Source organism: Austrofundulus limnaeus, unplaced genomic scaffold, assembly GCF_001266775.1.
Source record: "Austrofundulus limnaeus strain Quisiro unplaced genomic scaffold, Austrofundulus_limnaeus-1.0 Scaffold39, whole genome shotgun sequence".
Taxonomy (NCBI): domain Eukaryota; kingdom Metazoa; phylum Chordata; class Actinopteri; order Cyprinodontiformes; family Rivulidae; genus Austrofundulus; species Austrofundulus limnaeus.
The window spans coordinates 1,402,745-1,412,249 of NW_013952441.1; the positions used below are offsets into that span (position 1 = coordinate 1,402,745).

The 9,505-nt window shown below is 38.7% G+C and overlaps 1 protein-coding gene across 1 annotated transcript in view; it reads left to right on the top strand.

Annotated features, from left to right (window-relative positions):
- Positions 1–9,505, top strand: part of dock1 (dedicator of cytokinesis 1) — a 242,473-nt gene that overhangs the window by 44,499 nt on the left and 188,469 nt on the right. The window contains exons 15-16 of the mRNA XM_014007051.1: positions 4,651–4,749; positions 5,066–5,138. Coding sequence (XP_013862505.1) covers positions 4,651–4,749; positions 5,066–5,138 — 172 coding nt within the window. The remainder of the gene's footprint in view (positions 1–4,650; positions 4,750–5,065; positions 5,139–9,505) is intronic.

The following is a 9,505-nucleotide window of genomic DNA, read 5'->3' on the forward strand; positions in this document are numbered from 1 at the left end:
ACACACACACACACACACACACACCCATGCTTAATTATTGATGCTCCCTGTTGACTTCTTCGTCAGACTCGTTCATGAGTTAATAGAGGATATGAGAGGTTTGGAACAGTCAAATCTGAGGAGAGGAAAAGAACTGGAGCAGAGAGCGTGTGCTCACTTTAAACGGAAGTTAGGTTCAGAAGTTTAATAGGATTGTCTGATAATTTTTGTAGTTATGTCCCAAATACTAATGTCCTCCTATACAAGTGTAAGATGACAGATTTCTGGTTGTAATGAGTCTTCCTGCAAATAGTGAATCTGTAGAAAGTTCTGGCGTTTTGAGTATTTGCAATTTGATTTACTGTAGCATGCTTGCTCTCTTTATGTTGTCTTATGCTACATTTAGTTTTTAGCTAATGTTCTGCTGCATTTAGCTACACTTTTGATACCTTAAACTTTTAATTAGCCCTATGATGCTCTTAACATTTAGCTAGTGTTTTGCTACTTTTAGCTTTTGGTTTGCCTTTTGCTGATATTATCCTTTAGCTACACTTTTTCTACTTTTCTTTTAAGCTAGCCTTTCACTGCCTTTAGCCAGGCTAGCCATTTGCTACTTCTAGCGCTTAGCTGCTATTTTGGTATTTCTTGCTAATAATTTGATATCTTTACTTCACATTTAGCTACTTTTGACCTTTAGATAGAATTTGACTTCTTTTAGCTTTTTAGATAGCTGTTTTTTACTATTGGCTAATGTTTTGTTACTTTTCTTTTGCATTTTTCTTAGAGCTTTTATGTAGGATTATGCTTTTTTGAGCTTTTTTAAGCATTTTGGTTGTTTTTGTKTTTACCCTCATTGTGCTTCCTTTCGCTTTTAGCTTTTTAGCTTTTAGCTAGTGTTTTGCTTCTTTCAGTTTTCCTTCTTACACATCTTAAAGTATTGTCGTTTCATCTGGTGTACTGTAATGCTGGAGTAAAGTTGGTCTCTGTTTGGAGCTTCACTAAGAAGTTGTTGAGTTTTTTTTTGTGATCTTGTTTGTACATAATTAAAGACGCTAATATAGTGGTGTAAGCACTTGTGTAATTGGAATCAGAGGAGATTTAGGAGTAATTTGAGATGACAGATTTCTGGTTGTAATGAGTCTTCCTGCAAMTGGTGAATCTGTAGAAAGCTCTATTACCCATGGCTGCATCAATTATACTCATTAGTCTTAAATTGAGAAGCTTTGTCCGTGATTGGGCCCAGCAAGCTGAGGAAATGTAAAGATTGCTTGTGATTAAATATAAAAAGGAGCTCTGATGTAAGGCAAGTTAGTGACTTCTTTCATTTGATACAGTGCATTATCTGACTATGGAGTCAATATTTAGTAATTGCATTACTAAATAAATGAGTCTATAGGTGTTCAGTCAGATGCTGTCGTGGAATTTTATTCAGTGCTACTGCAAATTTTGTATTGATCTTACAAACAGTTAAACATTAGAGATATTGATTGTTTAATAAGAGTTAGTATCTTCTGCTTTGCAGTTTTCTACCACTGGCTGGTGTGTAAGAATGTGGCTGTGTTCAAATTCAGGGTCTGCGTCCTTTGAAGGACCCGGCTTAACTGGTCTACGTGGGCCAGGGCCTTGTCGACCACAAAGGCCAGAATTGGCTGTGATTTTGGACGGTCTAGCCTTCAGTTTTTTTTTCCTACCCTTACCCTGGTGAATGTCCTTTCATTTAGCAACCACGACGATGCTAAACCCTAGCAGTGAGCAGAATATTAATGTATTGAAATTATTAAAGTTATAAATTAACAAAATTAGCTTAGAGGCAATGCATGAAGAACTAAAGGACCCGTTATACGAGCTCGTTTACGATGATTTCTAACAAGAATAATAATAAAAGACAAAACCATAACAACAAAACCCATTTAAACTTTAAATTTTTGTATCGCCAGATTCAAGTGGTGGGAAAAAGTGGGACGCATTAACGGGCCGCAATTGAAAGAGCCTTTGAATTTGGACGGCCTTCGGCTTTTTGCTTTGACATTATTGGCCTTCAGATTCGGCCTTTGAAGGACGCAGCCCCTGAATTAGACACAACCTGTGTAAGAACTGTTCTGTGCTCAAAGCTCGACCATCTGCATGGCTTGACAGATTTTCTTTTTCAGCCTCGTCTTGGTTTGATATAAAATAGTGCTGTTACCAGAGTAATAAGAGTACCACTTCTTGAAAGTATCATAACAGAAATCCCCCAAAAGGTCAGCTGGTGTTGAATCAGGTCAAAGTCTTTTTCTTTTCCACTTTGCTCAGTGCCAGTAGACTATTTTAGAGAATATTTGTATTCAAGGCTGACTGAACACGTGGGATGTTACRATCAGACTGATGGGTTGTGGCCTTGCTGCTGTGTTGATAGTGTTACCTTTTTACATCCTTTCACACAAGTTAAGACTCTGATCTGTTAAGCTTTCCACAAATCCTTGCTAATAGTTAGAATTTTTTTCTCTCTTTTTCTTTCTTCTGGGATACTTGCCCTTAACAAATTTTTCAGTTGAGAAAGAAGGTTAGGGTTAGTAAAGATAGATTTTAGTGCACACATTTATAAGTGAGGTTTTAATTGTTCTCAACCTTTCCGTAGAAGTCTGCTTTGAAAGATCTAAACTGAAACTTCCTCTGGGGGCATGTTTGTGTCCATCTTAGTTTGTTTATTGGCTGGATTGTTTTGTCTTTGCCTCGGGACTCTCTCCCACCCTCAAAAAGGATTTGTGGTTAATAGCATCTTGACATATTAGCACAGGTCCATAAAGCCCTTCTCACACACACAGCTAGATCTCAGCAGCCACTTCTCTCGCATCCAAAGCTGTCAGAAACTCTGACCACTTAGTGAAGGGGTAGATTTGAGAGATTTAGCACCTGCACCCCCATGTTTCTGCTCAACACAGCTGGGGGGTGGGGGACGACGACGAGGTCTGTTATTCCTCATAATTGCTGGTTGTCAGAAACCATTAGTGTAGGAGTACTTCAGTAGCGGTGCACTAGCAGGCCAGGGAGTCAGCTGGAGCACTGGGAGGAAAGAGGTAGGCTGGCAGAGCACAGATGGATTGAAAACAAGGCTTGCGTGCCACCCGCTGTCAATCCACCCTTTGAGCCAGCTCTCCTAGTGGGGCCTTTTTTTTWATAAACATCCACACCCTGACCTGTTGAATAGATGGGGGGTACCGAGTTGAAAGACAGAATTACATGGTTGGATCCATCAGCACCAGCTGGCCCGCTCATCCCGTGCCCACTCTCTCTTTACGTTTTGCTGCACGAGAGCCCCAGCAGCTCTTTTTTAAATAATTTATTTCTAATTTATTTCTTCCACAGCGCTATCTGGAGATTGACAGCTAGCACACAGGTGCTCATGCATAAAGTACATCCAGAATTTTTAAAGGCCATTCTGCTAAATTAGGACTTTCTGCTTGAGGGAGCAGATTTTTGTAAAAGTCAGTTTTCCTCGTCTGATGAGTTTGCTAATATTTTGACTGAAGAATAATAATAAAGTTTCACTTAAAGGAACACAAAGCTTGGAGAGCCTGATCTGTTTGTTATGATTGTAAGAATGCTGTTTCTGACCATCTTACTACTTATTTTGTGCCTTTTTAGCCACTCATTTATCAAAACATTCATCCTTTTCATGGCTTGTAGAGTTTTTTAAATTTGCTTTAGCATGCTTRCTCTACCTTTGTCCTTTTATGCTACTTTTAGTTTGTAGCTACTGTTTAGCTGTATTTAACCAGTTTTGATACTTGTATGTTTCAATTAGTCCTTTGATGCGCTTAGCTTTTAGCTACGGTTTTGGTACTTTTAGCTTTTAGTTAGTTTTTCTTTTCATCTAGACTTTCATTGTCTTTAATTTCTTGCTAGCCTTTTGCTATTTTTAGCARCTGCTTCTCTGCATTTAGTACCCTTTTGATATGTTTAGCTTTTTTAGTTAGCCCTTTGATGCTCTTAGCTTTTAGCTATAGTTTTGCTACTTTTGGTTTTAGTCTTTTAACTTTTTTCTAGACTTTCTCTGTCTTAAAGCCTGTTGCTACTTATAGCTTTTCATTTGCCTTTTGAATCTCTTAGCTTTTAGCTACTGTTTTGCTACTTTTAGCTTTTAGTTAGCCTTTTTAAAAACTTCTATAGACTTTCAATGTGTTTATTTTCATGCTAGGTTTTTGCTACTTCTACCTTCCAGTTTGCCATTTGCTATTATTAACTTTTAGCTATACTTTTGCAACTTTTCTTTAAAGCTAGCCTTTCACTTTCTTTAGCTATCTATTTGTTATTTCTAGGTTTTAGCTGCAGTTTTTGTATTTGTTGTTAATGATTTGATATCTTTAGCTCACATGTAGCTACTTTGGCTAGAATTTAGCTTCTTTTAGCTGTCCATTGGTTACTTTTAGCTTATATTTTGCTACTTTAATTTAACATTTGTCTCTGAGCTTTTAGATAGGATTATGTTAATTTTAGCTTTATTAAGCATTTAGTTATATCTGTTTTTAGCTAGCATTTTGCTTTATTTAGCTTTTAGCTAGTCTTTTGCTTCTTTTAGCTTTTAACAACTCGGTACGTTTCAGTAAAGTTATTCTGCACTCAGCAGTCTTACCTCATTACTGCAAAATGCAAAGTCTTCAGTTTTTCATGTTTTGTTGTTTTTGTATCTAGAATGTGATTTTTCCTGGTGCTGGAGACGAGGGGATGAGCGAGTACAAGTCTGTCATCTACTACCAAGTGAAGCAGCCGCGGTGGTTTGAAACAATAAAGGTGTGTTTTTCTGCTTATCGTTAAATCAATATTGTTTCTTAATTATTACTAAATTCTGGAACTCATTAGTTAATACAACACGTGCTTTATGGACCATATTTAGTAGCAGGAAACTGTTCTGGGTGCTACAGTATATATTAACCTAATATGAAAAGATTCAGAGATATTTCAAGCTGTGCCTATCTGTCAGTTTTAAAAAACTAAAAAAAAAGACGCACTTTTAATTTGTCTTGTTATTTGTACATTTCCCACTGATGGTTATGTGTTTTCCTGCGTGTGTGAATGTCACGTACTGCTGCTCTGTTTCTTATCTCAGGTTGCTATTCCCATTGAGGATGTGAACCGGAGCCATTTGCGGTTCACCTTCCGCCACCGTTCATCACAGGACTGTGAGTAAAAATGTCAGCGTGTGAATAATCAGTTTTTCTGAGGTCCAGGTGTACAACTGGCTGTTAATGYGCCTACAGCAAAAAATAATGAAAGATGAACAGCTAGAGCTCCAATGATAAATACTTTAATACTTTGATCACATTAGTCAGAGGTATTAGTTTGCTTCTGTAAAAAGCAGAATCACGGAGATGYGTCAGAGGCTACAGCTGAGATCTGAAGAAATGGTATTTATTTGGGGTGGTGTATAGTTGAATGCAACACTGCTTTTTATTTACAAAGGCTAGGGAATAAACCACCATTCTGTCCTCCTTCCACATAATGAGGCTTTTCCTCCAAACAACAGAAAGAGCGCGATAGATGAGGGTTTTGGGGCATCTGTCACCTCTGTCGTCATCTAGCTTCACAGTCCACCAGCTGTGTCTGTCTTTCACCTGCATGCAGGTGGTTTGCAGGAACTCGTCAGGTCGCAGAGCTCTGTGCTGGTTTCTAATCCATTTGGAGAGCTTTCTTGTCATGCTTGACACTTTGCTTCTGTGGGGACTAATGCTGTTAGGAGCCTTGCTTTTGAAACTCTGAGTCATTGTTATCTGGTTGCAATGGTTACTTTAGAAACTCACCTCAAGTGACTCTTAGACTGCAGGGGCATACTGATGCTGCTAAACTTTAAACTTTTCACTGACATTAGAAGCGTTTTTAAAGGTGCAATGACTAGATTTTAGATTTTTGTGCCATTTCCTCGCATTTACYGTCACTGATGATGCTTATAATATGAAACCACCRGATTGCATAAATTTATAAAGTGAAAGAGCTGCGTATGAAGGCCCCTAAAAGGCTTTAGAATGCAGCACAGTGTGCTTTACAAAGATTTGAAGTGACAACCCACCTGATAGGTGAAAGTCTGCACAACCTCTGCTCTGATTAGCTCGCTCATCAAAGTGACCCCCCCCATCATCGCATTCAAAGTTTCGAGCTCTTTGCTCTTCCTAGGAAGTCACTAATACAGCAGGTAATACTTGGTGTTTTCCCTCCGCCCGTTCCTCACGMTCCTGCAATTATTCACAGGCGAGGTTGTGGACAGCAAACCAATGAGGGGATTYATGCAGATCGAACGCGAGACGGACTTCGATGAATCACGTCTGTCTGCACGTAAATTTGAGCTTGTTGATCCGCGGTGATGATGTGTGGCCCGTTCCGAATGCCTGCTTGGAGGACAGAATCATAACTCTCTTCCTTGTTTGGGCATCACCCAGTACACTCACACGTGTCCGCTTGTGTGTGAGCAACACACACACTCTTTTTCTTTTTTTCCCCCCCATTCTTGTGGGATTATCTAAACTGTTCACAGCTGCAGCTCTCAGATCAATGGCTAGGGTTTATTCATGTGCTAAGAGTAGATGGCCCCTAGATACTTCGATCCAAACCTGTTGCTTCMGTGTTATTTGTGGGGTTTATTTGTGTATCTTATGTAATAGTTGCACCTGTCACTTTGTTTGCTGTTTTTCCTGCTGCTGTTCTTTCACATATGCTGACACTTGATGTTAATAATCTGTGTGCTTACAAGGGTTGGGTGATTGGATATATATATATCAGGGTTTGCACAGGTGCTTGAGATCCTTAGAAATACTTGAAATTAGGGCTGCCACGATTAATCGATTAATCGACGACTAATCGATTATTAAAATAATCGATGACTAATTTAATAATCGATTAATCGTTTTCTTATTTTTTTGTTCTTTACTTTGTTTTTCTCTCCAAACTGCTTTGACACCTTCCACTGCCACATCTGCCTTTCTGTCCTTGACACACATGCACAGTAGTGGTAACTGGGGTAGGCCGTGGACGTCACAAGACATTATACAGACAGGCTCTGGTATCATGGCTACCCAGCAACGGAGCTCAAAAGTGTGGGATCATTTTAAGAAAATGAAAGAGAAACCTGTGCAATATCTGCAAGGCAGAACTTGCCTTCCACAGCAATTGTTTTTAGTTAATATATAGTTAAAATCTAAAGATGGTTATATAATAGCAGCTGCATTCTGACACGATAAGCTGTATGTTTTATATTCAATTAACGTATGATCCGATTAGTCGACTAATCGAAAAAATAATCGGTGATTATTCGATTATAAAAATAATCGTTTGTGGCAGCCCTACTTGAAATTTACAAAGGTTGTTTCAAGGTTTTGAAAGTGCTTGATATTCTAATTTCACAGTTTTGTAATAAATTGCACTATAAAAGTTTGATTAAAAACTTCATTTTGATATCTTTTTTAGGGATGTCCTGATACCACTTTTTCACTTCTGATACGATACCGATATTACAACTTTGAGAAATGTCCGATACCGATATTGACCGATACCGATATTGACCCGTTACCATAACAGTACAAGTCACACACTTTTACTTATTTTGTAATGTAAAATCTTAGAAAAGTCTTGATCAGGTCAAACAGTGAAAAAGAGTAGGTATGAGAAAAACTGACCCATTTATTTTTAAACAATGGATCACATACATTTTAAACTGAAGAACATTCTACAATTTAATAAAATTAATAAAATAAATAAGAAGACCCTGAAAAATAAAACATAATAAAACCAAAATGTACTTTTAAAGTATAAAATAACAATTTAAAATCACTTCGGTTATTGTTTTACTACCCGTCAGCCTGGTGCTGCTTTATGGTGGAAAAAACCGAAGGTGGGTGCAAAACAAAACAACGTGATCATTGCACTTAATCGTCACTCAGACAAGTGTGTAAACAGATTAAACATCACTCTAATAACAAGAGCAAAAAAYAAATAGTAAGAATTAGTCAGTTATTTAAATTGATAGCTACCTTTCTTACTGCTGCATTTTCTGAGCATCATGTGGAGATTAGCCTCTCGCTCCTGCAGGGAGCAGTTTTTATCACTGCTCTCGTCATGTCAAAACAAAAGCTGCGCTCTCCTTTCTTCTGTCCATCAAGAGCTAATCCACGGGATGTCAAAACTGTAAGCGTGCTGTCCTCGCTTCTGCCAGCTTAGAACCACCGACCGGACCAGAGAGGAGGTTCCGAAACAGCGCGGCTGTGTACGGTCACTGGACCGAGGCTGAACGAACCGAGCCGAAACGCAAAGCTGCTGCCAGGGTGGAGAGTAGTTGTCGCTCCGGTTTAAAACGTGCATGGTTCTGTGTTCCCCCTCGGAAAACTTGTGCGTGACAACTTTGCACTTAGCTTCAACTCTGTTTCTGATGAAAATAGAAAGTTCTGCCGACATTCTTGCTAACTTGTTAGCGCAGCATGTTGTTGTGATCACGTGAGCGCTACATGCTGGATCCAAGCGCTGCTGGATAGAAACACTGGAGCGGAGGCAGTGAACTGCTGGACTGAACTGCTTATATCGGAGCGCTTATATTGGACATTTTTTATGCAGGCCGATAAAATCCGATACTCATTTTTTGGCTGATATTGGACCGATATCCGATATCAATATCGGATCGGGACACCCCTAATCTTTTTAGTAAAGGCACAAAATATAGAGTGAAAATTTTGCCTTAAATGAAGTCTCAGAAAGACTTGCTGCCGCTCGGGCCTGCTCCTTTTTTATTATACCAGCATGTGAGCATTGATACAGACTGGCGGCATCCTCTGCCATAGTTATGAAGCAGACCCACTTTGAGCACACGTCTTACTAGTTGCGCACGTCTTCGGTGAGCGGTTGAAAATGGCATGACAGGCAGTCGCTGCTTTAGTGTTCGCTGGCTCGAAAACTCTAGATACCAAACATGGTTGAAACAAGAACCAAATCCTCCTCTTGCAAACAGGACCTGCAGCGTTGGGAGAATCTGAGCTCTCGAGCTGTGTAAAACGTTAACTGTAGTAGTGGGAGGTAGGGATGGGTACCTTTGACGTTTGAATCAATTCAGTACCAATATCCGGTACCTGGGAATCAATACCGGTACTTAACGGTACCAATTTTTGGTACTTTGTGTGTGTTGTTTGTTCAATAATAAACTTTTATTTATTTTTAATATATTTCTTAATATATAAAATTAACAAATATCTAGACAAAATTCAACTCTTTGCATTGTAACAACAGTTATGTAACTTATTTTTTTAAAGTGAAAACTCTTGAAAACAACAAGACTGTTTTGTCTTATTATTGCACAAATTAAAATCCAGCTCGATGTATTTCTGTTGATGTCATTTCCCCGCTAGAAAAATTGTGTGATGGAGGTCCATGGAAGGCAAATAAGTTTAAATCAAATAAGCAAAAGAGGATTGAGTTAAAATAAATAAAAGGTATTCAAGCTACGTTTTGAGCATCCAAAACGCATCCAGCGCTTCAAGTTGGCTGCTTACAGTGGTTTGCAAAAGTATTCATA